Here is a 27,437-nt window from a genome sequence, read left to right on the forward strand (position 1 = left end):
GATAAAGGCAAACACCCCAAAACCACAGATCTTGAAGTTGAGGATGAACTGCTAGCTCAGGACCCACCGTTTAGGCAACACAAACACAAGAAAGTAAATTACAGGGAAGAAATTATAGGCTACTGTTTCCACAACCCACAATTTTGAGGCAGAAATCCATATTTTTTGTCCATTTAATTTCCCGCAAGCTCTGAGAACTGCCTTGTCCATCCAGAAACCATACTGGACAACAACTTGTTTGCTGAAATCAAGTGGAATCTTCCTCAGCTGTAGGCATCTGGGGAGATGGACGTCTCCAGGGAGATATAGGCCCTGGCTCCCTTCTCCACTTTTTCCCTAGAGGAGGGCACACTGAACTGTTGAACCTGCTTGCAGGATGTTCACTGGCTGCACTACTGCAGTACAAGGTCACCTTGAAAAGCAAATGATCAGATCAAGCAGTGGGCACTGTGCCCAGAGGACCTTTGGCAGTCTACTTCTCTCTGCTGGTCTCCTAAGCACGTTCTGGACCTCTCATCTCTTCAGTCAACTTCCTTGCTTGAGTCCTAATGATGCTGAGATGTCGTCTTTGGCTTGGGAAAGGAAAGCTGTCCTTTGGGCTCACCCCATTCGTTGTGCTCCAGTGAAAGAGAAATCCTTTGTGTACAAGTCCAGCTAATAAGAATGGATATTTGTTTTCCTTTGTGTGTATATCTACCTCCAGACCTCATGGGAAGCCCTAATTGTCAAGGCAGAATGTAGGCATTTGGAGGTTTACTGATTATTGTACCCACCACTGCTTCTGACTTTCATGTCTCTCCATATCTCTAACTTCTTATCAGTCCCTCTGAGATAGCAAGGGAGAAGAATTCTTTCCTTGTCCTGGAAATCACGCTTCAGCCTGGAAAATTAACAGGCTAATGGAGTGCTCTCGTCCCTTGATTTTTCCCCTCAACCCTATTTGAGTTGTGTAATTCTGGAAGACCCAGAAGACCCAAGAAGGGAGGAATAGCAGGCAAAGGAGGAGTTTTTTCAGCGGTGACAGGATGCTATTGCTGTCCTTCTCTTCCAAGGAGGCCTGGTAGAAATCTGTAGCTGATTTCAGGCAAAACTCTGCATACTGCCCAGGCCACAGAGCTCTCCCTGGCTCCCACCTTCCCAGCTTCCTCTTAGGTGGGGAATAGACTCTAACATTTCATCTTGGACAAAGGACAGCTCTCTTTGACCCTCTCTTGTCAGAAGCTTCATTTGTTGTTGGCAAAATTCAATTTCCTGGATCAAAGAGAAGCTTAAGAAAGGCTTAGACATATCCTGGTGCTCTTGGTGAACCATGCTTCACTGAGTTGCATTTAAATGAGTCACAGGCATATGGATTACATTTCACTTAAAATACACATGGCTTAAGAAATTAGAGGATATCGCTCCTTAACCAAGTATTTGGCAGATCTAAAGTATTCAAAATGTTTTTCCAAACTCGGTGCACAGCTGGGCTCCCCATTGCCTGCAGCTGAGATTGTATAACCCTAGGAGATTGGTGCCGAGGAAACCGTTGGATGGATGGGTGGGAACATCAGAATTTGAAGAGAGCTGCCGGTGAGCGTCTAAAATTTTCTTCAGACCTTGTTTTCAAAGTATCAGGAACTGGAATTAACCCTGCTGCATTCACTCTGAGTCAGCGAATGCCCAAACGGATTTAAATTCTAAGTGCTGGGCTAGGCACCTTTCCCCAGAGAGACCTCATAGTCCTGTTTGAAATGCGGTTTCCAATTGTAGCTTTGTAGATGGAAGTTGATTTCAGTTATCTTCCCGTGTTGTCCAGAACTCCTAGTGTGGCAGACCAAATGGATTGCCAGCCAATCTGATGTGATCTTTGTACAAGCCGAATTCTCAGCCCTAGAATAGTGGAGACCCTAAGCAGGATCTCCACTATTTCTAAATCATTAGAAACATGGTATCACTTTCTTAGGACTCATTGTACAAACTCAGTCTCAGCAACTACAAGTGGCCCTCTGGCAGGATGTAGCTGTGCAGTAGCCTCAGTAGTGGGAAGAGAGTATCAAGGTGCATCTACAACTGAGATAACCTAGATGTGTTGATTCTTATGGCTGTGAACACGTAAGCCCAAAATGTCATGATCCATGGAACAGGCTTGGGCTTTGGTACCAGAGAGACTCACAGTCAGTTGCAGGCATTGACACTTTCTGAGTAGGTGGCCTTCAGCAAGTCACTTGCCTACAGAATGTTGTTTCTTCATCTGTATTCACATTCATATCCCTTAGTGAGCATTTACTGGGAGCCAGTCACCTTGCAGAGGTACTTCACATGCCGTCTCATTTAATACTCATGGCAGCCCTTTTAAGAAGATATTCTTGTTGTTCACTTTTTATAAATGGAGAAATTCAAGTGTGAGAAATCGGAGTAGTTTTCCCCATGTCAGGCAGAGCCAGGAGTCAAACTCTGATCTCCATGCTTCTTGCTATAGTCTACCTCCTGCATAGACAATACACATTAGTAACTTCATTGCAGGGTTGGATAGGCTGAAAAATGTCCCCTACCCCCTAGGAGATCCACATTCTAATTCCTAGAACATGAAACTATGCTGCCTTATGTGGCTAAAAATCTTTGTTAGGTGTGACTAAATTACAGATTTTGAGAAGGGGAGATTATTGTGGATTTTCTGGGTGGACTGTAAATGCAGTCGCAAGTGTATTTGTAAGAGGAAGGCAGAGGGAGATTTGCTCACAGACAGAAGAGGAGAAGGCGTTGTGATCTTAGAGATGAGAGTAACGCAGCCACAAGCCAAGGGATGAGGGCAGCCATGAGAAGCTGGGAGAGGCCAGCAATGGAACCTCCCAGAAGTGCAGCCTTGCTGACAACTTGATTTCAGCTCAGTAATACTGACTTTTTCTTTTGGTCTCCAGAACCCTGAGAGAATAACTTTACATTAAGCCACCATGTTTGTAATAATTTGTTACACGGCAGCCACAGGTAACTAATACTCAGGGTTTGGGAGGCTTAGTGATCATGTATTTTGATGTGGTTAGTATAATGCCTGGCACATAACAAGCAGGATTTCAATGTATGTTAACTTTCATTAATGCAAAATCAAGAAGAGATGTTTTCTAAAGTGTCTTGGTGATGCAAAGCATTGCATGTGCCCCTGTCTTCAAGTAAGAACGTGACAAGAGAAAAACATATTGAGAAATAGTGTGTGGTTACCGTTTATCAACATTTCCCAAGTTCCGGGTCATGATGTCTGATGCTCAGTCTGGCTGAGGAATGATGGTCGGAAATGAATAATGATGTCATAAGTCATGGGAACAGCTACAATGTAGGTGATGGCTATATAGCAACCTCTGTTTTGCAGTCTTTACATAGTTCATCTGAGTCATCACAGCAATCCTATGAAGCGTGGGTACCTGTATTAGCCCTATTTGGCAGATGGGGATGCTGAAGCAGGCATGGAGCAGTGTAACTTGCTCAAGCTCACCTGGATAGGAAGGGCAGAACCAGGACATAGAGCTAGATCTATTTGACTCCAAGCCCAGGCTCTTGGCTGTGGCCTCAGATTGCCTCTTGGATACGATGCGTTTGTTTTGTATGCTCTTCTTGGGTTAACACTGGTGTTACTGCTCTATTATTCCACCCTCCTCCTTTCCTTTCCTTCTGCCTTCCCTAGGTCCTGGTTAGAATTTGGATTTTAGTGAGAGTTCCTTTGTTGCACAGTGGATTAAGGATCCCGCAATGTCACTGCTATGGGTCAGGTCATTGTTATGGTGTGGGTTTCCTGACCTGGGAACTTCCACGTGCCGGGGGCATAGCCAAAAAAGAAAAAAACGAAAACAACTCTGGAATTTGAAGTTCAGTGGCCTGTAGTGTTGTACGCCAGGCAAATTGAATTCAGAGCCTGGATCCTTGCACCTACAAGCGGTATAAACTTTGGCAAGTTGCTTTTACCTTTGCGAGTCTCAGTTTCCTCATCCACACGATGGGGTTAATAATAGCTGTCACCTCATCGGATGTTGTGTGATATTCAATAACGTGATGCTCGTAAGGGCTTACCCTGTGCCTGGTGCACTGTGAGAGCCCAGTAAATAGTCGCTATTACTTGTATTTCAGGATGGGAAAAACATTTACGAATGAAGTAAGAGGGAATTCCCCCAAGTTGGTTTCCAAGTGTAATTAGGAAGATGACCTTAAAACCCATTGCCCCTGGGAGGAAACTCACTTCTGCTCTCCAGCTGTGCCCAGTTTGACCTAACTGTATCTCAAGAACACAGCTTTGCAGGCTTCTCTAGCTGGCTGAACTGTACCTCTTGTCCGTGCCTGCAGAATCGGTGCCCATGCCCTCCCTTGGCGAGGCCCTGAGCTATCTGATAAGGACTTGGGATTTGTTCACTGGTTCCGGCTCTCTCTCCTTCTAGGGACCCGCAGCCACGGCTGCCTGTGTAGCCAGGAAGGATGTCCATGGTTTTCTTTTGTCTCAAGCTTATTTCTCCTGGCGGCCCTTCTGCAGGAGCACGGGGTAAAATGAATGGGAGGAAGCTGTCAGCTGCCCTGTTGGCTGTAGGTGGGTCCTGGTCAGAGCGAAGGGAAGCTGTGTACTTGGAGGAAGTTGGGAATTTGAGGAACCCTTGACCACCAGGCTGTTTACCTTAAGGGAACAGTGATAGCTTGCATCCAGCGAGTGAGCATTTACACTGAACATACTATTTCTCATAGGTTTTTTAACCCTGTATAAATTTCCATGTAAATTCATCCAAATAGGTTCCTATTTTATCCCAAGTTTTAGAGCCTTTTTTTTTTTTTTTTTTTTTTTTTTTGTCTTTTTGCTATTTCTTTGGGCCGCTCCCGCGGCATGTGGAGTTTCCCAGGCTAGGGGTCGAATTGGAGCTGTAGCCCCCAGCCTATGCCAGAGCCACAGCAATGCGGGATCCGAGCCGCGTCTGCAACCTACACCACAGCTCATGGCAATGCTGGATCGTTAACCCACTGAGCAAGGGCAGGGACCAAACCCGCAACCTCATGGTTCCTAGTCGGATTCGTTAACCACTGCGCCATGACGGGAACTCCTTTTTTTTTTTTTTTTTTTTTTTTTTTTTTTCCTTTTTTCTTTTTGGCCATGCCCACTGCACGCTGAAGATCCTGGCCAGGAATCAAACCCGAGCCACAGCAGTGACAATGCCAGATCTTTTACCTGCTGTACTACCTGGGAACTCCTATAGCTTATTTTTCTTCTGGCTAGGAAATACAGTGTGGGCAATCAACAATTATTTTTAAAAATTTACGTAACTTTTTGGAGTGTTTAAAACTTTGATAATAAAATTCTAGAAAAAAATTACCTAAGTAATAGAGTTTTAAATTACATGAGATCCAAACTTTATGTACTGTTCTGTAATTTGCTTATTTTATTATTTATCTTCAATATCTTTCCACATTAGCATATTTACAGACCATTTCATTCTTCTTTATGATAACCACTGAATGGATGGACCAAAATTTTAAAATCTCCCTACTGGACAGTTTTTCAATTTCTTGCTTTTATAAATAATACTGCACTTGTAAGCGTATACATAATCTTGAAGCATATTTGCAAGTATTTCTGTAGGATTGATACCTAGAAGTAGAATTGCAAGGTCATATAGCATATATGTTTAAAATGTTTTAAATTTTGACAAATTATACCTCACATTCCACAGATTCCTCCCCAAAGCTGTACCATTTGACATCCATACAGCACAGTATGGGAGTCTATTATGGATACATTCCCATGTAAGTTTATTGGATCATTTTTAATGGCTGTATGATATTATATTGTATCTGTATGCCTTAATTAACTTTTAAAATTTCTTACAATGAAAAATTATCGAGTGTACATAGAAGTGGAGAGAAAAATATAATGACTTCCCACACATCCATCATTCAGATTCAGTCATAAAGAGGCCATGATTAATCATCCCATATCAATGGGCATTCAAGCTATTTAAAAATTTTTTTGCTGGAGTTTCTGTTATAGCTCGGTGGTTAACGAAAAAATTCCCACTTTTACAAACAGTGCTGGAGTGTACGCCTTTTTGTTCTTTGGGAGGTGCTTGTGGAGGATCCCCTAGGTGTGAATCCCTGGATCACAGGGAATTTACACAGAACACGTAGGTAAAGATAACATAAAGACACATTGCCTTTGGCTGCTCTGTAAGTCACACCCACCACCTGTGTTAGGAGAACTTATTTCACACATTCTCACAAATGAGTTGATTGTTGAGCTTGGTCAGACTCTTTAAACCCAAAATCTCCTGCCTGCTTTTTTTTTTTTTTTTTTTAAACAACAGCTTTGTTGAGATTTAACTTATGTACCATATAGGTGATCCATTTAAATGAATGTGCCATTCAGTGTTTTTTTGTTTTTGTTTTTTGTTTTTTTAACCAGGTTTACAGAGTTGTTCTAATTTTTGAACGTTTTCATCAATTCCAAAAGAAACCATTAGTAGTGTTATGGGTTGAATGTGTTCCCACCAGTTCATATGTTAAGGTTCTAAACATTTGTACCCAGAGCAACCTTACATGGAGATAGAGTCATTGTGAATGTAATTAGTTGAAATGAGGTCATCCTGGAATAAGGGTAGCACCTAATCCAATATGACTGGTGTCCTTTTAAATAGGGGAAATTTGGACACAGACTTAGGGAGAATGCCATGTGAATATTAGATTATGCGTCCACAAGCCAAGGAAATGCCAGAAGCTAGGAGAGATGCCTGAAACAGATCATTCCCTAGTTTCTGCAAAGTGAACTTGGCCCTGCTAACACCTTAATCTTAGATTGAACTTTTAGAACTCTGAGGCAACAAATTTCTGGTTTTTAAATCTCAGTTTGTGGTACTTTGTTAAGGTGGCCTTAGCAAACTTGTATAAGCAGTTATCCCCCATGCTTTCCCAATGCCATCAGCTCTAGGCAACCACTAATCTGCTGTCTGTCACTATAGGTTTGCCTATTCTGGATATTTCATATAAATGGGATTATGTACTATTGGTCTTTTTCCCTGGCTGCTTTCACTGTGCAATGTTTTTGAGTTTTCTCCATGTTGTACAGCATGCATCTGTACCCTATTCGTTTTTATTGCTGTATACTATTCCATTGTATGGATAGACTGTATTGTGTTTATCCTTTCATCAGTTGATGGATCTCCTGCTTTTTATTAAACCAGAGTTAACCTGACTCTACAAGTTTGATTTCAACAGATACCAATTGAGCACCTGTGTGTAAAGTCCTATTCTAGGTGCACTTCAGGGAGTAGATGCAAACACAGTATCCCCTTTGTGGGGGAGAAAACATCCAACAGCAAATCTGAAGCTGGTTAAAAATTTACTTAATAGAGTTAGAAGTCAAGTGCTAAGGAGGCAAGAAGGAAGGGAAAATTTCTGACTGGGGGTGGGCAGCAAAAGCTTCCCTCAGAAGGGTTCCTTGGAACTCTGTCTTAAGCAAAGGGAGGAGTCTTTGGATGAGGGAGGGAGGAGAGATGAGTGGAAGAATGAGAAAGGAATTCAGACTGAGAAATTAATATATAAATATTTGGTCTGGATCTAGGGGAACCAAAACTGTAAGGCTAATAAGTGCTAATAATAGGAATTCAGTAGCTCAACTCGTCAAATCATTGTAATTTGCAAGAGTGGTATGTGGGGGTGGGGAGAGGGTTTCTGTCCTTTCCACAGCTGGTCTACCTGAGGATATGAGGGGCTTAGAGCTCAAACATTTTTGTTATCTTATTTTTGAATTTGAGTTGGCTCTCTTGTCTCTGGTAAAACCATATGGCCCAAGAGGTAGGTGGGGTATTTTTAGGAAAGAGGCTTGAATTACAGTTTAAAGCTGAGCTGTCTTTTCTGCCCCTCTGGTGAGAAGAAGCTCTTTCCACACCCCTCCTCACTGAGGGGATATTTGGGCTGAGCCCAGTGAATGGAGGTGTACCTAGTGGATGGGCTATTGACTACCAGGGGCTGAGCCCAAGGCAAAGATGGTTTCTTCCCACCTCTGGGAGGTGGGGGAGTCTCCAGAGAAGCAGGGGGGTGGTGGGCAGGATACAGATGGATGTATGGATGTGTGAATTGGATTTGGGAGATGTGTTGCAAGTCCCACCTTCCAGAACTCTGTGTTCATCTTCAGGGGTGTGTTGGAAGTCTTCACCCAGGCTCCCTGGAAGCTGGACATGTTTCTCCTCTCCAACCTTTGTGCTCAGGGAATGGAGCGTGACTATCCTGGGAGAAAGTTTATGGGAGGAAGAAGCTAATTCTGGACTGGGACTGTCCTGAGAATGAAACCACATTTGCATTTCACCCAGGAGATATTCTGGTTTTGAGAATGTAACCTTTACTCTTTCTTGATTGAGAACTCAGCAACATACGCAGACCTTTGGCTGACACCTTGAACACCAAATAAATAGGCTTTGGGGCACCCTGGAGCAAGTTGTGGGTCTTGCTCACATTCACCTGGGAGCAGATATTGGGTCAAAGAATCCAAGAGTCTCAAACATACCTGGCTTGAGCTCCGAAGTACTCATTGGGAATTCTTAATTTCCTGTCTCTCTTACCTTCTCTTCCTTCATTCAACAAATACTGTGAGTGCCAGCTATATTGCTGGCATTGGGCTAGGTCCTGAGTGATCCTGGAAGAGCAACAACAAGCAAAACACAGTCTGCCGTCATGGAGCTTAGAGCTTAGTGGAGGAGAGCAGTAACTCACCGTTACTGAACAACGCAGGGCAGGAGGGAAGGAAGGTATGATGGAGGATGTGGAGGGTCCGGCTGGAGCCCAGAGAAGGGGGACCTGTCCTGGACTGGGGTCAGGGAAGGCTTCTAGGAGGAAGTGAAGTAAAAGGAAGGAGTAGGGTGGTGGTAGAGTTGGTGGTGGGGTTGGCTTATACAAGGGAAATGGGTTCCAAGAAACACAAGTGGCCTTTGAACAAAGGTTTCAAAGGCCTTTTTTGATGGTGAAAAGTTCTTGTTCAGAGAGCAAGATGGAGGAAGGAAATGGTGAGAGAGAAGTTGCCCAGGTGGCTGAATCCTTGAAGGGCCTTGTAGGTCTCTTAAAGGGCTTGGGTGTTTATTTTGAGGGGAATGGGAAGCTGATGAAGAATATTTAAAAGTCAGATGGGCGTTCCCATTGTGGCTCAGCAGAAAGGAATCTGACTAGCATCTATGAGGCCACAGGTTCCATCCCTGGGCTTGCTCACTGGGTTAAGGATCTGGCATTGTCATGAGCTGTGGTTTAGGTTGCAGATGCAGCTTGGATCCTGTGCTGCTGTGGCTTTGGTGTAGGCTGGTAGCTACAGCTCTGATTTAACCCCTAGCCTGGGAACCTCTATAGGACACGAGTGTGGCCCTAAAAAGACAAAAATAAAGTCAGATAGTGACAGCATCCAACATGCATGTGAGAAGGACCACTTAGACTGAAGTGTGGAGGATGGATTTGAAGAGGTCAGACTGGCGACAATAATAAGACCCATTCAAAAGCTTTATGATAATCTCAGGAAGAAATTGTGGTGGTGTAATTTAGGGACAAGGAAGCGATATGGAGAGAAGGGGATAGATTCTAGAGATATTTATAGGGTGAAATCAAAGAGACTGGAAGATGGTTTGGATGGGCTGGAGAAGAGAATGGATTCAAAGGCCAATATGAGGTTCCTGGCTTGAGCAGGGCAATGGTACGTGTCCCTAGGTTTGTCCTTAGCTTGTGGTAAGAACTCAGACATGCCACTTTTTTTTTTCCTCACATTTTCAATTTTCTCATTAGATGAAGATAACAATCTCCAGTCACCAACTCTGCAGGATTGTGGCAGGGACCCCCTAATAAAATCTATGTGAAAAGTAGCATCTGTACTCTTGTCACAACCCTAAAAGTCCTGGCAGAAGCAAAGTCTGTCCCTACCCTGGTTATCTCTGTAATTTGGACTCTTAAATAGTCTTTCCTCCTTATCTACAATTCTAAGCACTTGATCCCCCAGAGCTAGTGAGACCTCTGCCCATTCCTGCAGCTGAGGCCTTGCTGGGGGCCTCCGTGGAGGTTCTCAAACCAGCTTTTGTTGAAAACAATGATATCATTGAGTGGGTGGAGCTGGGCCAGGCGTTCCTCAGCCAATTTAATGAGAAATGGGGTCTTTATGATGTCTGTACTTGTGGCTGTCTTCCAGTCCCTCCATAGCTCCCACGTGTCCCACTGTCTTCTTTTCCTCCTCCTTTTACCCCCGAGGTTATGGGTTTCCAGAAAACGGGCGGCCTCCACATTTTCTCTTCTTGCATCAGTCTCCCTGGAGAGAGATCCAGATGGGCCAAGGGTCTATAATGGCTTCATTATATCAGGCATGGTTTCTTTCTCCAAAGCCCTCCCCCTCCCAGGAAAAGAAGGGCAAGTCATGGAAAGGGATTCCTGGAGGGAGACTGGAGAGCTAGAGAAAGAGGAGATCTGAGTGTTGGGAACAATGTCAGGCTCCAGGTATTCTAGAAGCTCTTTACCTCTTCTTGATGATGGATTTGGGGCTTGGGTAAGAAAGCAAAGGTTAAACTGGCCTTTCATTTCTGTGGTGATAGGGACATGGCTGTGGAAAGGGTGATTCCCTAGGCAGCTCTTTCTATGCTCAACACACACACACACACTCATGCACAGGCATCCTTTTTTCATAGTTGTGTAGGCAGCTTGTTAGGGGAAATTTAAAGTTGGTTGCAGCTTGGTTTGCAGCAGTTATAGGAAGGATGGAAAATCGGTTGTGACTCGTTGTCAAGGGACCTACCTTCTGTGTGGCCTGTTAGTGTTTGCAAAGTTCTTTCACAGATGACCTTGGAAAGGAGGGAACATACTTTCCCCTCCGCCTTTCTAAGTTCTTGGCTAGGAACCCTGTAACAAATTCATGCTAACAGAGAGACAAGCAAAAGTTTACTAGCATGAATACATGGGAGATAATCAGAGAAAAAATGAGTAACACTGTTAGAATTTAGGCTTCTGTAGCATCTTCAACAAAGAGCAATACATTTGTAGAGAAATGACAGAACCAAGGAAAGAGGTTTTAGGTTTCTAAAGTCAGTAAACTGTAGGAAGGTAAATATTTGAGAAGTGAGTGGTAGATGAAGTCTAGTTAGTAAAGTTTGTTGTGTGGTTTCCTCTGGTGCTGTTTCGAGACTGATGGGTCTAACGTTGTCTTCTGGTGGTTAACTTTTGTCCTTCCTGGTAAAGGGATGAGGAGGGGCACCTTTGAAAATTTATGTCCTGCTTTTAGTCACATAGAAGCAGGGCAGAGAGCTTTTCTTAAATCTGCTGCTTCTCAGTCACCTTCAGCTTACAGTGATCCTAATGCTAAAGTGGTACATCTGCAGTGGCGTAACCTGTCACTCTTCAGCCGCCTCTATCTTCATGATGGCAGAAGCAAGTGGAGGGTGGGAAGGTTGTGCTGGCCTCTTTCATGTTCCCTCACACATTGCCTTGAACATAATTGGCCTCAATAAATATTTGTGTTCTGAGGAGGTACTGCAACTTGGCCAAGAACCCAGAGCAAAAACGTGATGAATTTAAGCCAGGAGGAACTTGGTCTTCCTGAGGCCACATGCCCTGTCAGTTGTACTGTATTATGCAGCTTAATAGGCATTTATTGATGAGGTTGCATGAACATCCTTCCTCTCTGCTGTCTCTGAGTGTCTGGATGGCCTAACTCTTGGATCATCTACCATTGATGTTAACTTTATTTAGACTGATGGGTTTCGAAGCAAAATATAATTGTGTGATTTTGGTAAGCTGTTTTTGCTCTTTTTCAAATGAATCTGAAAAGGCCAAGAGTGGAGTGTGTTGGGGAGGGGGTCATTGAACAGAGTGCGTGGCTTATAAAGATGTTTTTGTCACAGTAGACTCTGCAATTTATTCACAAGCCCCTGTCCGAGCCACAAAAACGTTATGGAAAGAATGTGAGGCAATACAGAGAGCAAGGGAAAGGCAGAAGAACTGCGGCTTGAAAAGGACAGGGTCTAGGAACTCACAGACAGTCTCTTCAGGTGCCATCGCTGGCGTGACTCAGCACAGCCATTTTCACCATTTTTGAGATGGTAGACACTTCATCTTCGGTGAAATGCGATCTGATTGTCCTGGCTTGTTCTGACGCACTCCAGGTGGCCCCAGTCAGCATGCAGCAAGAAGGGGGCATTTCTCTAAATGCAAATCAGGCTCTGTTTTCCCGAGAAAGTGGCAGGGAGGCTGGGCAGTTGAGGACCACAGGTGTCCGCTATGACCTAGGAGGGCTTTCCAAGTTCTAACCTTCTTGGCTTGTGCCTTCTCTTTGGTTTGTGCTTTAAGATGCTAAGAAACTTACCATGTTTCTTATCAAAGGCTTATCACAGTCATTGGGATATTTAATCTGAGCCTGAAAAAGGACCGAGACCCCACATTTAGGAAAGGTTAGTTTGTGACCTTTGCTTTTTGTTTGTCTGCTTTTATTCATGGGATGGCCCACCGATTCCCCCTTTTCTAAATAAGTATATTCTCATGGGTCCTGTGATTGTAAAGTTTCTTTTTCTTCGCTTCTCCTGTGTCTTATCCGCAGAGTTTATCTGTAAAGTTTAACCATTACCTCTTTGTCTATTTCCTTCAGGTTAATCTGATAAAACACTCTGGTATTTACCAAAACTAGATGCCACAATAACTGCTTCACTTTTTTATTTTTCACAGAAGTGGTAAAGACTGTACCCCATTTCCGTGAACTATTTTTTTTTCCGGTTCTAATAAATGCCCATCATCAGTACTTTACAGGACACTGCAAAATAAACCTGTAAACTCTTCTTGGGTGAGCCATTTTAGGGCCTCTCAGGTCCCTGACAGTTAAGCCTCCTGATCCCAAGAAGTCAGGCCTATTTGCACAGAGAGGTTACTCATCTTTGTGGAGGCAGCCAAGAGCAAGGCCTGAGGAGGATTAAATAAAGACCCTGCTAGTTAAAGGAGTAAACATTGCTCATCCAAACATCCTTTGGTCAACAACACTAAAGCAAAACATAGGACCAGGAGCTGGTCGGAAGGGTGCCAGGTCTTGTCAGAACTGGGAGAAGATGTAATGGGATGCAACTGGTGAAAGGGAGTGTTGATTTAATGCATCATTTGGAAACTTCCTTAATAGAAGGTTAGAGACAACATGCTTCAGCTTTATGCCAGGCTTGCAGGTGGCACCATCTTGCTTGGCAGCATTGCTTCTGGAGCTGGAGCTCTGGTAGCCAAGATGCTGACTCAGGTGAGTCCGTGGAGTTGGAGGAGATCTGCTCTTTCTATCAGGAGGGACCTTTAAAGTTCCCCCTTCTGGGGCTTTTCTGTTCCCTCAAAAAGGAATGCCTCTGCCTGTGGGCCCCTGGACTGTCAGTCCCTTATTTGGCTTTAGGACCATGCCTTTGGCATGTTGGTTTGTTTCCATTCCTTTGGAGTCAGGAGGTGGAATGAGCACTGCTTTGGAAATCTTGGTTCAGAGACAGCTTGAGCTGTCTCCTCTCCCCTTTTCTTTCTTACTCCTTGAAAACAAAAGACAACAAAACAATACTTACTGAATTTGTTACTTTGTCCCAAATATGGGCAAGCATTAGCCATTATGTTAGAACAGCACTCTGCTTTTCAGAAGTTCTTCCCAGTTCTTCTTCTTTTTTTTTTTTTTTTAGCAAATATTCATAGTCAAACACTCTTCTAGCATTTTATAGCAATCCCATAAAGTGGATTCTATCATTTCTCTCATTTTATAGATAGGAGAACTGGGCCACAGAGAGGCTGATTTGCCCAAGTTTGCAGAACTTATAAGCATCATAGCTAGTATATGAATGTATTTTATTATTTGCTTCTCTCAATGGGGCTGTGCTATCATAATTATTACACTGTTCATTTGCAGTCTAGGCGACAGAATCTAGGTGGCTCAGGTGAAGACAATTCTCACACAAAGACAAATAGTGAGCACTTGTCAAAGTTTTATTTATCTCATTAAAGGGGGAATCAACAAAATGATAAAACTGGCTTAAACATTAGATAGGTAAGGAAAACCCACACATCTATGTGTAAAAACATAAAAACAGCCACTGGGCTGGATAGAGTGTATGTGTGTGTGTGTTTGTGTGTGTGTGTGTATAGGTTTTTTTCAATAGGAAAAAAGGAATGCTGAGATAACATTGTTCAGTTAGAAACAAAACTGGTTAATATCCTAGTGGCAATAAAATCATAATCTTGGGAGTTATTTTTTCTACTAGATGGAAATCATTTGCATCTCTATTGTATCCTGTTAGGTTTTTACATGTTTCTTAATATCTAACTTTACAGGGCATTACAAGAGCTGCCCTCATTCATTGTAAGTAGTCTTTCAAAGCTTCATCCCCTTTGCCTTAATCAGGCCTCTTAGAGCCTGCAGTTTAAGGGTGCTCTTGTATGACAATTTAAAGGCGCCTTGGTGATCTCTGCAGTGATCTTTTGCCTCATTTCCAGGTAGGGTTTGAAATGACAGTCATCTAGAAAGTGGTGCTGCTGGTGCTCAAACCAAACTTTTCCAAGCCTGGACTTTCTCTCTAGGTAGTGCTCAAAATCTTTAGGTTTTGAGACGGTGATTCGGAGGCTAGAAATGAGAAAAGGAAGTTAGAATGTTTAAATTGATCTAGTGGAGCAGGAGAATTCTCAGAGCTTGAAAAGGTATCACCTGGAAAGACTATTAAAAAATAGAGATTTCTGAGTCCTTCTCTAGAGAATATAATTCTCAGTGGGGCTGGGCTGGGGCCTGGGATTTTATATTTTTTCACAGCATTTCCGGGTGTTGTGTTACTGGGCCAAGTCCCAGGATGCTGGCATTCAAAGGATGAGTGAAAAATGAAAATGCCTTATGTTATCACCAGCGTGGTGGTCAGGGTGAGGAGGAAGCCCCTCCAGAGAAAATGAGAGGGACCAGCAAGGCAGTACCTCCCTAGGGTCACCAGCATCTAAGTGCCCCCATACTCTTGAAAGAGCTAAGATGGAGCAAGACCTGAGAGAAGGTGGTGTCAGTAAGAACAGGAACTGGGCTGGGCAGAGTGGTGTTTGTTTATGCTGAGCATGTCTGTGTAGGTGGTTTTACGGGGTAGTTTGGAAATTGTTATCACTTTGTCTTCACTTATTTGCTTATCTGAAACAGTAGGATGGGGGAGGGGGTTGAGCTGAGAGAGGATGTTTTGCAAATTTGTTTTAGTCCTGCTGATGCTTTCTCCCCAGGGGGAGTTTTAGAGAAGCTTAGAGAGCATTTGAAATTAGTTTGACAGTGCATGATCCTTAAAGGGATGGTTCTGGGTTTGAAGGCTGTGAGTCTCAAGAAAGGTGGGTCAGGACTTTTGCAACTGCAGTGTGTTTTGTGGGGTGGGGTGCATCTGGCTACGTGTACAGTTGTCAGCCACCACGAGCAATTCTATTGTCCTTCATTGGAAACTGACCTTATATTTTAAGTCTAGTATTTGGGAGACAGCTTATTTTCCCTGTTGGAATTCAGAAGATATAAGTTGTGCTCCAGAGCTTTGGGGTCTGAGCCACCAGGGTTTCTCCCAAAGTGAGCTCTGCAGCGCTGTTTGGTATTAGCATCGGGATGATGTGGGATTTCTTCCTGCCTGTGGGCTTGTGAGCTTGGCATGGGCGCGGGAGGCATTTCCTCAGAAATTACTTTTTCGGAGTTCCCGTCGTGGCGCAGTGGTTAACGAATCTGACTAGGAACCATGAGGTTGCGGGTTCGATCCCTGCCCTTGCTCAGTGGGTTAAGGATCTGGCATTGCCGTGAGCTTTGGTGTAGGTTGCAGACACGGCTCGGATCCCGCGTTGCTGTGGCTCTGGCGTAGGCCGGTGGCTACAGCTCCGATTCGACCCCTAGCCTGGGAACCTCCATATGCCGCGGGAGCGGCCCAAGAAATAGCAAAAAGACAAAAAAAAAAAAAAGAAATTACTTTTTCATCAAAGCCAGAAAAAGGAGGGGGCGGGGTGGGAAATCTTGGACAGTTCTTCTCTTTTCCTGGACGCACATCACTCACAACTCATTTCCTGAAAATCCTAATACACTCCGGTGGTGAGAGACGGCTTCCTGCAGATCTGCTGAGCCAGGCCCTTGTCAGAGAGGAGATGAGAACAAGATGTGGTCCAAAAAGGGGTGGCGGGGCTGAGCTGGGCTGCTTAGTGACCCTGTGGCCCTGTCTCTGAGGGTATAGTGCCTTTGGTCCCAAGAGCAGAGCCAGGGCACCATCTGGGCATGTGGGCATAGATCAGCTTAGCTGGGGGCAGTGCGGAGCCTTTGAAAGCAGTGTTTTGTGACTAGGTGAAATTGCGCAGATGGTGGTGATGAAACATGACCCTTGCTTTTGCTTCTAGAAGGAAGGATGACCTTGCTGGCCAACATCCGCAACCCCATTTGGGGAAAGGGTTGTTATTTAAAAAAACAAACCAAGAAAAACTCCCCTTAGTCCTAAAGTTCTTTATGTCCCTCCCCCTTATCTTGCCCTGTGCTTGGCTTACCCCTAGTGCTCTCTGCATATGCACATCTAAAAGCCAAAAGCCTTCTTTTTGTGACATCACAGGTTCTCAAGGCTCCTGTCATCACTGTCAAACTGTGCTTTGGAATACTGCTGGCAGTGCTTTAGTTTTATGCTTCCACCTTCTAAAGAGAAACAGAGCAGAAAACTGCATAAAAAGTATGGTCTGACCCAACAGTTTGAAACCCAGCTCTGACTGCTGTGACAGCTTGGACAAGTTTCAGTTCCCAGTTCCCAGTGTCCTCCTGGATGTGTTGTGAAGATGAAATTGTCTCATGTTTAAATACATGTGAACATTTTTTTTTTTTTTTAAAGTTTTGGCTGTGCCCATGCATGTAGAAATTCCCAGGCCAGGGAGTAAACCCTGAGCCATAACAGTGACCCAAGCCACTGTAGTGACAATGCTGGATCCTTAACCCACTGTGCCACAAGAGAACTTCACAGTTGTACTATTTTGACTGCAACTTTTCTGGGTTTCTTAAGCTCAGAATGATCTAGGTGTGGTGGAGACAGAAAGGTGAGGAGGGGGCTTGGGTAGTGAGACACTTGGATATTTTAAAAGTTTATCTGCCTTAAAAGTATGTTGAGAAGTTAAGGTCTGGGGCGGGGGTTCTACATCAGAATCATTCAGAGAGTTATTCCAACAACAGATGGTTGGGCCCCAACTCCAGAGTTTCTGTGGGCTTTGGAATATCTGGGGTGGGTCTCGATAGTCTGCATTTTTAACTACTTCCTAGGTGATGCTGATAGTGTTGGCTCCAGAAAGGGTAGTTAGATGGAAGAGGGAGCAGATTGTTTCATGTAGATTCAGAAGACAGAATGAGGCCAATGGGTGCTGGTTATAGAGGGCTAGTTTTTGTTTAATGTAAACACTTTCTTTACTATGTGTGGTCAGAAATGGAGTGGGTAGTTTCAGGAACTCCCTGTCACTGGAGATATCCAGTGCTACATGGCCGTCTGGTAGATTCCTACACAAGGTAGAAGGTTCATTTGTTTGTTCATGTATTCATTCATTCATCCACTGTTTCACAAAATAAATCTGCCTGGTAGGTGCCCAGAGCTAGAGAGAAGCCTTGAACCAGACAGGTTCAAGGAGCCCAGAGTCTAGTGACATTGGCGTAATGACTCCTAAGGTCCCTTCCAACACTGAGGCTATGAAAGTCCCATGATGACAGTGGCAGATCCTCAGAATAAGAAGGTGCAGAAAGATGCTTACCCTTCTGAGGACATGTGGCCGAGAAGTGACAAGAATGTGGACTCCTCTGAGGTTCAATCTGGATTGCTCTCTTTGGAGCATCTTAGTGTTGCCTGATGAATATCACCCCCCCCCACCACCACCACCCCAAGACTCAGAAAAGGCTGAGGATGTATTTTCCAAGAGTGCACTTCCTGTGGGAAAATTCATGTCTCCCCATTGGCACTCAGGGTGTACCACTGAATTCTGAACTCCTGACTAGCTATCCATTATGCAGTCTGTGGAAAGAGACCAAGGAAATGGGCTGCAGGAATGAGTTCATTTTTTTTTTCCCCCACATCACTCAAGTGATATGCTGGGGAGATTTGGGAGGAAATAGATAAATTCTGCTAGTTTTTCTAGGTTCTTCCCATCATAATCCCTGTTGAAAGCAATAATGATAATCACTAACCTATACTGAACTCCACTCCGAGCCAGGCCTGGATTTAAGCTCTTTTCATGCATTATGTCATTTTACTCTGACAACAACCCTGGTTGAATAGGTATATTGTCCTTGTTTTTGCAGGAGAGGAAGCAGAAGTTCAGAGAGGTAAAACAGCTTGCTCATGGCTACAGCGACAGTAAAGATCAGAGCTGGATCTGAAGCTTAGATTCTCAGACTCCAGACCATGCTCTAGGCTCCTGGTATGCTCAGTGATCCACTCGTTCATTCACTCATTCATTCAGTGATTAGTTAAGGCATTCTTTCAGTGAATAAATGCAAAGCACCAGTATATACTGGTGGGCAAGATCACATGATCTCTGTCCTCCTGGGGCTTACAGTTTATCTCCCTCAGATAAGTGGGTGACTCCCCTTGGATCCTCGACTGCTTAAATGTTAAGGAGAAGGAGAAAGGGAGACAGAATCTGGCAAGTTTGCTGCTGACCCATAGTTTCCCCATGAATTGGAGTTTCTTTACACAGGCTGGCTTTTCTGCTTTGCTTTATTTTTTCATCTCCCTGTTGGTTTTCTTTTCTTCTTGTCCAAGACTGGACTGTGAAGGGATTGACATTGCACCAGAGACGATCCTCGTGGCATTTGCCTTCTGACTGCACTCGAGGCTGCGGGGGAATCTGAGATCAGGAGTCCTAAAACTGAGGGCTGGAAGTGACTCTAAAGTGACTCTAGAGACCTTCTTCAGTGACCCCGTCTTGTGGGAAATGTCACCTCTTTCAAAACCAGGGTGGCCCCTGAAGATTCCTTTGGCTTTCTGTGTTGGCCTCAGCTTGTATTTTCTTATTTTTTAGAGAGCACTTTTAGATTATGTTTTCAGTTTTCAAAATAAATGATAATTTTTTTGATCAAATTTTCAGAAATATACAACTTAGGAGTTCTTGTGTGGCCCAGGAGATTAAGGATTTGGCATTATCACTGGAGTGGCTCGGGTTGCTGCTGTGGTATGGGTTCACCTGGCCCAGGCACTTCAGTAGGACGTGGGTGTGGCCCAGGAAAAAAAAAAAAAAAAGAGAGAGAGAGAGAAATACACAACTTACATGTGAATATCTTCTGTAAGCCCCTGAGATAACCACCATTGACCCTGAACATTCCTTACTCCAGCTGTTGTCAATGCAAACACTAGTGTTACTAGTTGTTACTTTGTTATTGAAAGGGATTTAAAAAATACGTATTTTCCTGAAGCTTCTTGTCCTTAACTCCATTTTAGATATCTTTCCATATTAGTAGATATAGATCCACTTAATTCCCTTTTTATTAGACCCCAAGTTTTAGTGATGCTTTCCATTAGGAACTTTTCGCTCCCTGACCACCACTTTCTTTAGGTTCCTTCTGCTTTGAATGTGGCTGAGCTAGTTGAAGCATCCATTTGGCTCTTTTATTTCTTTTCTTTTTTTTTTTTTTTTTTGTCTTTTTTGTTGTTGTTGTTGCTATGTCTTGGGCCGCTCCCGCGGCATATGGAGGTTCCCAGGCTAGGGGTTGAATCGGAGCTGTAGCCACCGGCCTACGCCAGAGCCACAGCAACGCGGGATCCGAGCCGTGTCTGCAACCTACACCACAGCTCACGGCAACGCCGGATCGTTAACCCATTGAGCAAGGGCAGGGACCGAACCCGCAACCTCATGGTTCCTAGTCAGATTCGTTAACCACTGCGCCACGACGGGAACTCCGGCTCTTTTATTTCTCATTTAACTTTCAGAGAAATTCTAAAAGCGTTACTTGGGGTCACCTTGCCTTTGTTGAGGTCTTCTTAACCTCAGCTTCAAGAGGTCTGTGGCGAGAGAGAAACTAATGTCCAATTTTAGAAAAGAAAAAAAAAAATTTCTTAGAAGGGTAACACACAGAACTACCAGGTCTCAGGAAGTCGGAACCACTAGGTCTCAGAAACAAACGGGCAAAGGAAAATCCCAGAATCCATGTAGCAGGAACGGCGGAACAGATGAATTGCTCCCATCTGTTAAGTTCTTGCACCATGACTCCACTGGCTTCGCTTGCAGCCTGGGCCACCCTTGGCTAAGGCCACGTAGGAAACCTTGATTGACAATCTTACCAAAATATGTAGCAGGCAGGAGGGATTTCCCTAAAGAAAAGTTGGTGTGCTGACACCAAAAGTTGATGCATGTGCCAGGGAAAACAATCAATCAGGATACACAAAGGGTCCTTAGACCTTGGGAAATTTTGTAAATGTGTTTGCATATACATGTGTTTCCCCAGGACCTGGAAAAATGTAAGATCACTGCTTTGCTGGTCAGCTCCATCTGGTTGTGCCTGAATCAAATGATGATGCCAGTGAATGGAAAATTCATCCCATTTTTCTGTTCGTCCCTTATGTCCTTCCGTAAGACCACTCAGTTCCTCCTGTGCAGAGATGTGTGGGGTGGGTCTTGCAGGTTCAGTTGGCATCACTGGCAGCTGCCCCCCAGGAGGGTGAAATCCATCATCTAAGGAACAACTGTCTGTTTTTACTCTTTTCAGGCACCTTTTTGCTCCAGACTACACAGAAACCCATTACACTCCAAGTGGCAACCCTCGAACCACCACCCTGAAATCCGAGGTAAGTTCAGGTTAACAAACACCTATCAGGCAGCTGCCCTGGCCCAGAACCACCCGAGAAAGTGAGGAAATGCTCAGAGTGACTGTCCTCTCCCTGAAGGAGTCATTTCCCTTGACAGAAGACCCACAGTGTGAATGTGTTGCTTGATAAGTGCCCCCTGCCCTTTGCTGGCTAAAATGGTGAAACAAACAGAGTATTTTAGGCTCGCTGCATCTGATTAAAATTGATATAAATCGGAGTTCCCGTCGTGGCGCAGTGGTTAACGAATCCGACTAGGAACCATGAGGTTTCGGGTTCAATCCCTGGCCTTGCTCAGTGGGTTAAGGATCCGGTGTTGCCATGAGCTGCGGTGTAGGTCGCAGACGCAGCTCAGATCCCGTGTTGCTGTGGCTCTGGTGTAGGCTGGCAGCTACAGCCCCGACTGGACCCCTAGCCTGAGAACCTCCATATGCTGCAGAAATGGCCCTGGAAAAGGCAAAAAGCCAAAAAATAAATAAATAAATAAATAAATAAATAAATAAATAAAGAGAGTGGATGTAAATCAGTGTGAAGCATACATTTTCTTTGCTCTGTGTTAATTACCCACATGCTAACAGCAGTTTAAGTAAAAGAAACGATTTACCAGTAATCCTGTAGTCTGACTCAGTCAGGTGTTTGTTTCTTTCTCCTGTGAGTGTGTATTCTTTTGTCGTCTGCCTTTCTAATGTCATTTTAGGATGTGAAGATTTTATTTTGCTATCTTCACATTGGATATCTTTCCCCTCAGAGGTGAATTCAGATGTTTGCACAAAGACTCATCATTTTAAAAATGGTCTTTCAGTTTTAGTCTTTTAGTTTGCTTCACCACACCAGTAGTGAAAATTTGGTCACAGATGGACATTTAAAGTCACAAATTATACATATCTCGTGGTTTACCAGCTTTTCCTACAGAGAACTTGATAGAGTTTGTAGGATTAGAGTGGTGTGATTTTGGTTTAAATCATTTCTTTCCTTACGCTTTTGTTAATATGTTGGTAACATAACGCAAAGAAAATATGCTTCATGATGATTTATACCAATTTTAATTAGGTGTAATAACCCTAATGATTTCTTTAACCATTTTAGTCCACAGCGGAGGGAACCCTTGGCAATGTGCAGAGGTAGTTTGGATTGTCATGACTGGGAGGTGGATGCTAGGGCTTCTGGGGCCACGGGTGCTGCTAATTATCCTATGGGGCACAGGACAGCCCTCCACGGCAGACAGCTATCCATTCTCAGAGAGCTGGGCAGAAGGAGCAGGGAAGATAGACACCAGCAGAAGGAGCAGTGTCTCTTGCCTTTGTGGCTGGACATAATGGACTTTTGTGGAGCCTAGATCTGGGAGGGCTGGTGTGTCGGCAGCAGGACAGGCTCCTCTGCCTCAGTTCCTGTCCGACAGCATCCCACGGAACTTGAGGTTCCCATGGGACCCTGCCAGAGTGCAACAGCCTGGAAGACAACGATAGCTGCTATCGGTCCTGAACAGTGCAGATGAGTTTATCAGATCACTTTTGAATGAGGAGAGGGACACAGGGCAGTTAACTGCCCAGAGATCCCACAGGTCTGTAGTAACTGAGCAGCCGGCGGGCTGCGTTGGAGTGTTGCATGTGAAGACCAGTGCTGCCTTGTCTGTCAAGACCTTCCTGGGTGGGGAAGGAGTTGGCAGTGTGGCCGTTGCCCGTGTCAGGCAGGTAGCCTGTGTCTCCTCGTCTCTGGGGAAGCTGCCCAGCAGTGGTTCCACACCTTCTTCAAGGCCCCTTGGCTCAAAACTTCTTCCTCCCTTGAGACTTCCGTTCTCTGCCTCCGGGGAGCCTGGCAGAGGATAGACATGCCTCAAAATCCCCTTGCCATTGTGACCTCACAGCATACCCTCCTCTGCTTGTCTCCGGCCCTTCTGGACCCAGAGAAGCTGAAGAATGGGTCTCAGTGCATGAGTTTGCCATGAGCTCATGCTTCCTGCTACGAAAGCCCCCTCGGGGTGGCCCCCTTGGGCAGAGAAGTGAGAAGGAATGCGATGACTTCATGGTTGTTCTCTTGGTTTACTTGTTCTTTGTGCTCTCAGGATTAGGCAGAGCTGTCGTGAGGGTCTTTGAGAAGCAGAGGAGAGTGAGAGAACTTCCCCTGCCTCGCAGAGAGCCCCTCTCTGCTGAAGGTCTTGTTGACCGAAGCCCGTCCCTGCTGAAGTAAGGGTCGACTCGCTGTTTTCTCACATCCCCTGCTCCTGGGCCCTCGCAAAGCTCCCACCCAGCCCCAGGGGGCCCCCAGTTAGCTTTCTTCCTTGGGAGCTGAAGACTCTGAGAGAAACAGGAATGGAGTAACCAGTTAGCTGTACTTGACCCAAACATTGAAGGCTGCACTCGACACCAAACTTGGCCTGGGGTAGCAGGAGTTCTGGGAACTTTATCAAACCCATTGCCTGGCCTGTAGGCTCCGACCCTGATCTGAGTCAGGTCACTGGGGGAATGGTCTGTGGGCGTGTTCCCAGTCGAATGAGTTGCAGAGTTTGGGGTCTGAAGCCACGGTTTTAGTCTTGGCTTTAACCAGCTCTGTGACCTCAAAAACCCTTTTGACCATGGTAGTGTTGGGTTTCCTCATCTGAAAATTGGATGCACTCATATCTGACTCTCAGGGCTATGGACGGGTAAGATGAGTCACCGATTTTTATGGGAATTTATAAACATCTCTTCCAACGCCACATTTTACAGATGAGGACATTGAGAGGAGAAGAGAAAAAGGAACAGGCCTAAGTTGAGATACCCAGTGAGTGGCAAGGCTTAGACTAATACCTCAGTCTCCATTGGTGCTGGAAGTAATAGAGCTTTGACAGATGCAGTTCCACACACTGGGTCTGCTTTTGCTAAGAGAGGCAGAGCATGGAGCCTGAAGTCAGGCTGCTGGGGTTTGACTTGGCTTTGCTTCACGGCCCTGTGAATGACTTAAAACCTCTCCAACTTTTAGTTTCTACCTTTAAAAAGTGGAAATAATAGTATCCATCTCCTAAGGCTGTGACCAGAATTAAAGGAAGAAAAATTGATGTGAGGTGTTTATCCAGGAACAAGAGCAGGATAGATACTAGCTTTTACGGTTACAGCAGTAACTGGCAGGCATTATCATCACAGGTGGTGATGATGTGTATGAAAGCCCTCCATGAATTTAAAGCAAATTATACTACCTCATGCCTAGAGCTGGCGGGAGGTGCAACTAGAGAATATAAACCTGAACGGGTTAGCTGTCTCCTGGGTCACATGCCTTCCTGCTAGGGACCAAGGAACAGCCACAAGCAAGTGTGGTCCTGGTGTTGGATCACTTGAACTATTGCAATGTAGGCGAATGCTAGACATTCCTGATTGGCTCTGCTCAGGCTCAGAATGTTGGTGGGAAAAGATAAAGCTTCCGTGCCTGCAACTACACAGTTTACATCCTTCTTAAGACCTTCTTAAGAACCTGGTTCTGCCCTGGGGATTTTACCTTCTTTTTCCTCTGACCCAGCTTATCGCTTTTGACCAATTTGAGAAGCTTACACAGAATGTGTCCGTTGTTATCATCCATCAGTGTGTTGGGGACTGTCCTGGTTTGTGTCTTTCTGTCTGGTTTACAGTTTATCACTCTCGGCAGGGTTCTGGTTTGCCTCGTGAATGCTCTGGCAACCCTACTTATAAAACACTACGTTGGCACCTTGAACTTTATTTCAAGCCACTCTTCACGATTTGTAATTATCTTTGTGTCTGTATGGCTTTTTAACTGAGATTGGCTATCACAAGAACATAAGTCCCATGAAGGCTAGAGCTGTGTCTTTGTTTGTTCACTGTTGTGTCTCGGGGTCAAGCCCCGGGCCTGACACATAATGATTTGCAGCCATGGAGGAATCTGTGGGTTGGGAAGACCAGATGGCCTTGAGACACCCTGGCTAGAGAGCAGCAGCAGACCCATAAGTGTCCATGGATGCAGTTGCCAAATCAAGTCTGTTCCAGGCATGCAGGAACTCAGGGGAGGCGGGGAAGACTGGAGATCGATCGGTTTCCTAGGGCTGCATAACTAAGTACCGTAAACTTGGAGATTTAAAACAACAGATGTGTTCTCTCACAGTTCTGGGGGCCAGAAGTCCAAAATCAAGGTCATGCTCCCTCTGTAGTCTAGACAAGGATTCTTCCTTGCCTCTTCCAGCCTCAGGTGGCCCCTGGCCATCCTTGGTGCTCCTCGACTTCTAGTTTCATTACTAACCTCTGCCTCCATCTCCAAATGGCCTTCTTCTTTGTGTGTATGTGTCTCTCTTTGTCTTTGCCTCTTTCTGTAAGGATGCTTGTCTGGTATAATTACATCTGCAAAGACCCTGTTCCAAATAAGATCACATTCTGAGGTTCTCGATAGACATGCGTTTTGGTGTTGGGGGAATATTCAACCCTTACAGGAGGTCACAGTGGTGACTGTAGCGGAGAGGCCAGCTTTTCAGTAGCCAGTGTTTCCTATGGCCAATATCACGCCATGGAAAGAGATCTGGAATCCTGGGTTGTGCAACTAGCAGGGAGACTTTTGGCAAATCTCTATGCTCTTCTGAGCCTCAGCGTCTTCATCTGTTCAGTGGAGATGATGGCATTTGGCCTGCCCCACCTCCCAGGACCATTATGAGGAGCAAATAAAATGGTGGCTTGGAAAGGGCTTTGCAGATGGTGAGGTTAGGGTAGGTCTAGAACCATCCCTGACCTTCACGAGACTCTAACATTGCCATGGTGATCAGTATTCTGTGGTCTGACCACCTGCTTTCTCCTTGCTAGGACCACTGTTTTTACCACGGGACGGTGAGGAAGGCGGAAGAGTCCAGTGTCACGCTCAGCACCTGCCGGGGAATGAGGTAAGAAGCCCTGACAGTGCTCGGGGCACCTGGCACTCTGCCTGGGCATGACATTTTTAGGACAAGCAGAGCTGGCCTTGGACAGGGACTTTGAAAAGCTGTCTGTTGAGAAAGTATACAAGCCAGCTCTGAGACTGGCTGAGCTTGGAAGAGACAAGGGGGATGATAATACAATAATAATAATAATAAATATTCCACAAGTTCACTAGAATTGAGTGTACCCTTTCTTGAAGAACTTGAGGTTTTATTATTTTTTAGGTATGATGACTGCCCCCCTTCCTCTCCTTTTAGAAAAGAGGTGATGATCCAGAAAACCTGTATTCTAATTCCCAATACTAATTGCCAGGACTTTAATTGCTTACACTACATGGTACCTATACCCAGTGTGTTGATAAGTTAGCTCTATGAAAACGAAAAACAAAAAAAGTCTTGATTCATAGGCTCTGCCAATATGCTGGTAAAAATATTCCCACCCTGACCAATTCAAAGCTCTCCACATTGATGGTACTGAAGGTAGCGTTGGGAAGAAATGCACGTGGTTGACCCTCAGGAGCCAGCCGGAGGTGTTTCTGCTGTGTACCCTTCCTTTCTGTTGATTGACTCATTCAACGAATTTTTCCTTCAGCAGATTAATATTGGGTGTTTACTCTATGCCCATGCCCTGCTGGGGTGGAGGGAAGACAGGCATATGAAAGCAGTTTCTGGAGTTCGTGCTGTGGCACAGCAGAAACAAACCCAAGTGGTATCCATGAGGATGTGGGTTTGATCTCTGGCCTCGCTCAGTGGCTGGGGGATCTAGTGATGCAGTGAGCTCTGCGATATAAGTCACAGATACAGCTCAGATCTGGTGTGGCTGTGGCATAAGCTGGCAGCTATAGCTCCGATTCCACCCCTAGCCTGAGTACTTCCATATGATGAGAGTGTGGCCCTAAAAAGCAAAAAAAAAAAGTAATTTCCCAAGCCTTCAGTTTCTCATCTGTAAAGTGGGCATGGGTGACAGGCATGGTGCAGAATGTTAAGTGCTACGTTAACTCTTTAGCACTCACACAGGATTATTACCATCTTATAACAGTGAAATGATGCCAAGACCCACCCAGGCTCACATGCCAATGCAAGGCCCTTCATGTGGTCGATTCTATGGGTTTGTTTTTCCATCGGGCCACGTCTTCTGTGTGAGGTTTCATGGTGGGTTGGCTGGAGGGAATTAGGGAGGAAGCAAGTTTTGGCTGGGAGACCATAACGGTGGCCCCAGATCCCCTCGCTCAAGTGGCCTGATTGAACCCAGCCAACTGGCCTCACAGTGGTGTTTACAGGCCTAGCTACACCACCTGCAGTCTTCAAGTAAACAACGTCTGTCCCAAGAAGGGGGAAAGGGAACACGCAGGTGTGACTTGCTTCGCCTTGCCTCTTCCTCTGTCCCCTTGGAAAGGAGCAGTGGGAACTTGGCGTGGCCTCTTGTAAATCATTCCCACAGCCCTGCTGACAGGGGAAAACCCGGCTGAGCCGTCCATGTGTTTCTGTTTCGCAAGCTTCTCTCTGGGGGTGTCCACCCTCCTTACTTTTCCAGCCTTCTCACTGCACCTTAAGAAACCAAGGTGGTGTCTGTGGGCCTGACTGATTTAAGAGCTGGAGATGCTTGCCAGATGGCTCCATTTGGACTCTGGAGGAAGAGCAGCTGCAGTGGCAGCAGTCTTTAGACCTATGCAACACTCAAGTCACTCCGCAGCAGGCTCCTAAAGCAGTGCTGCAGTGGAAAATCTCCATAGCAATGGTTCTTCTCTCCTGGAAGCATGATCTTTTTTTTTTTTTTGCTTTCCCCAGGGCCACGCCTG

General features: G+C 45.1%; 1 protein-coding gene across 3 annotated transcripts in view; it reads left to right on the plus strand.

Annotated features, from left to right (window-relative positions):
* Nucleotides 1-27,437, plus strand: part of ADAM19 (ADAM metallopeptidase domain 19) — a 99,233-nt gene that overhangs the window by 13,263 nt on the left and 58,533 nt on the right. For all 3 annotated transcript variants that reach the window (XM_085001880.1, XM_085001879.1, XM_003134106.7), the window contains exons 4-5: nucleotides 20,660-20,738; nucleotides 25,529-25,605. Coding sequence is in view for 1 of the 3 variants with exons in the window: in XM_003134106.7 (XP_003134154.5) it covers nucleotides 20,660-20,738; nucleotides 25,529-25,605 (156 nt within the window). In the remaining 2 variants the exon portion in view is untranslated. The remainder of the gene's footprint in view (nucleotides 1-20,659; nucleotides 20,739-25,528; nucleotides 25,606-27,437) is intronic.

Source organism: Sus scrofa, chromosome 16 (assembly GCF_054392235.1).
Source record: "Sus scrofa isolate SSC_HxYL_T2T_F1_AM1 chromosome 16, Sscrofa_HxYL_maternal_Yorkshire_Landrace_v2.0, whole genome shotgun sequence".
In the NCBI taxonomy this organism is placed as follows: domain Eukaryota; kingdom Metazoa; phylum Chordata; class Mammalia; order Artiodactyla; family Suidae; genus Sus; species Sus scrofa.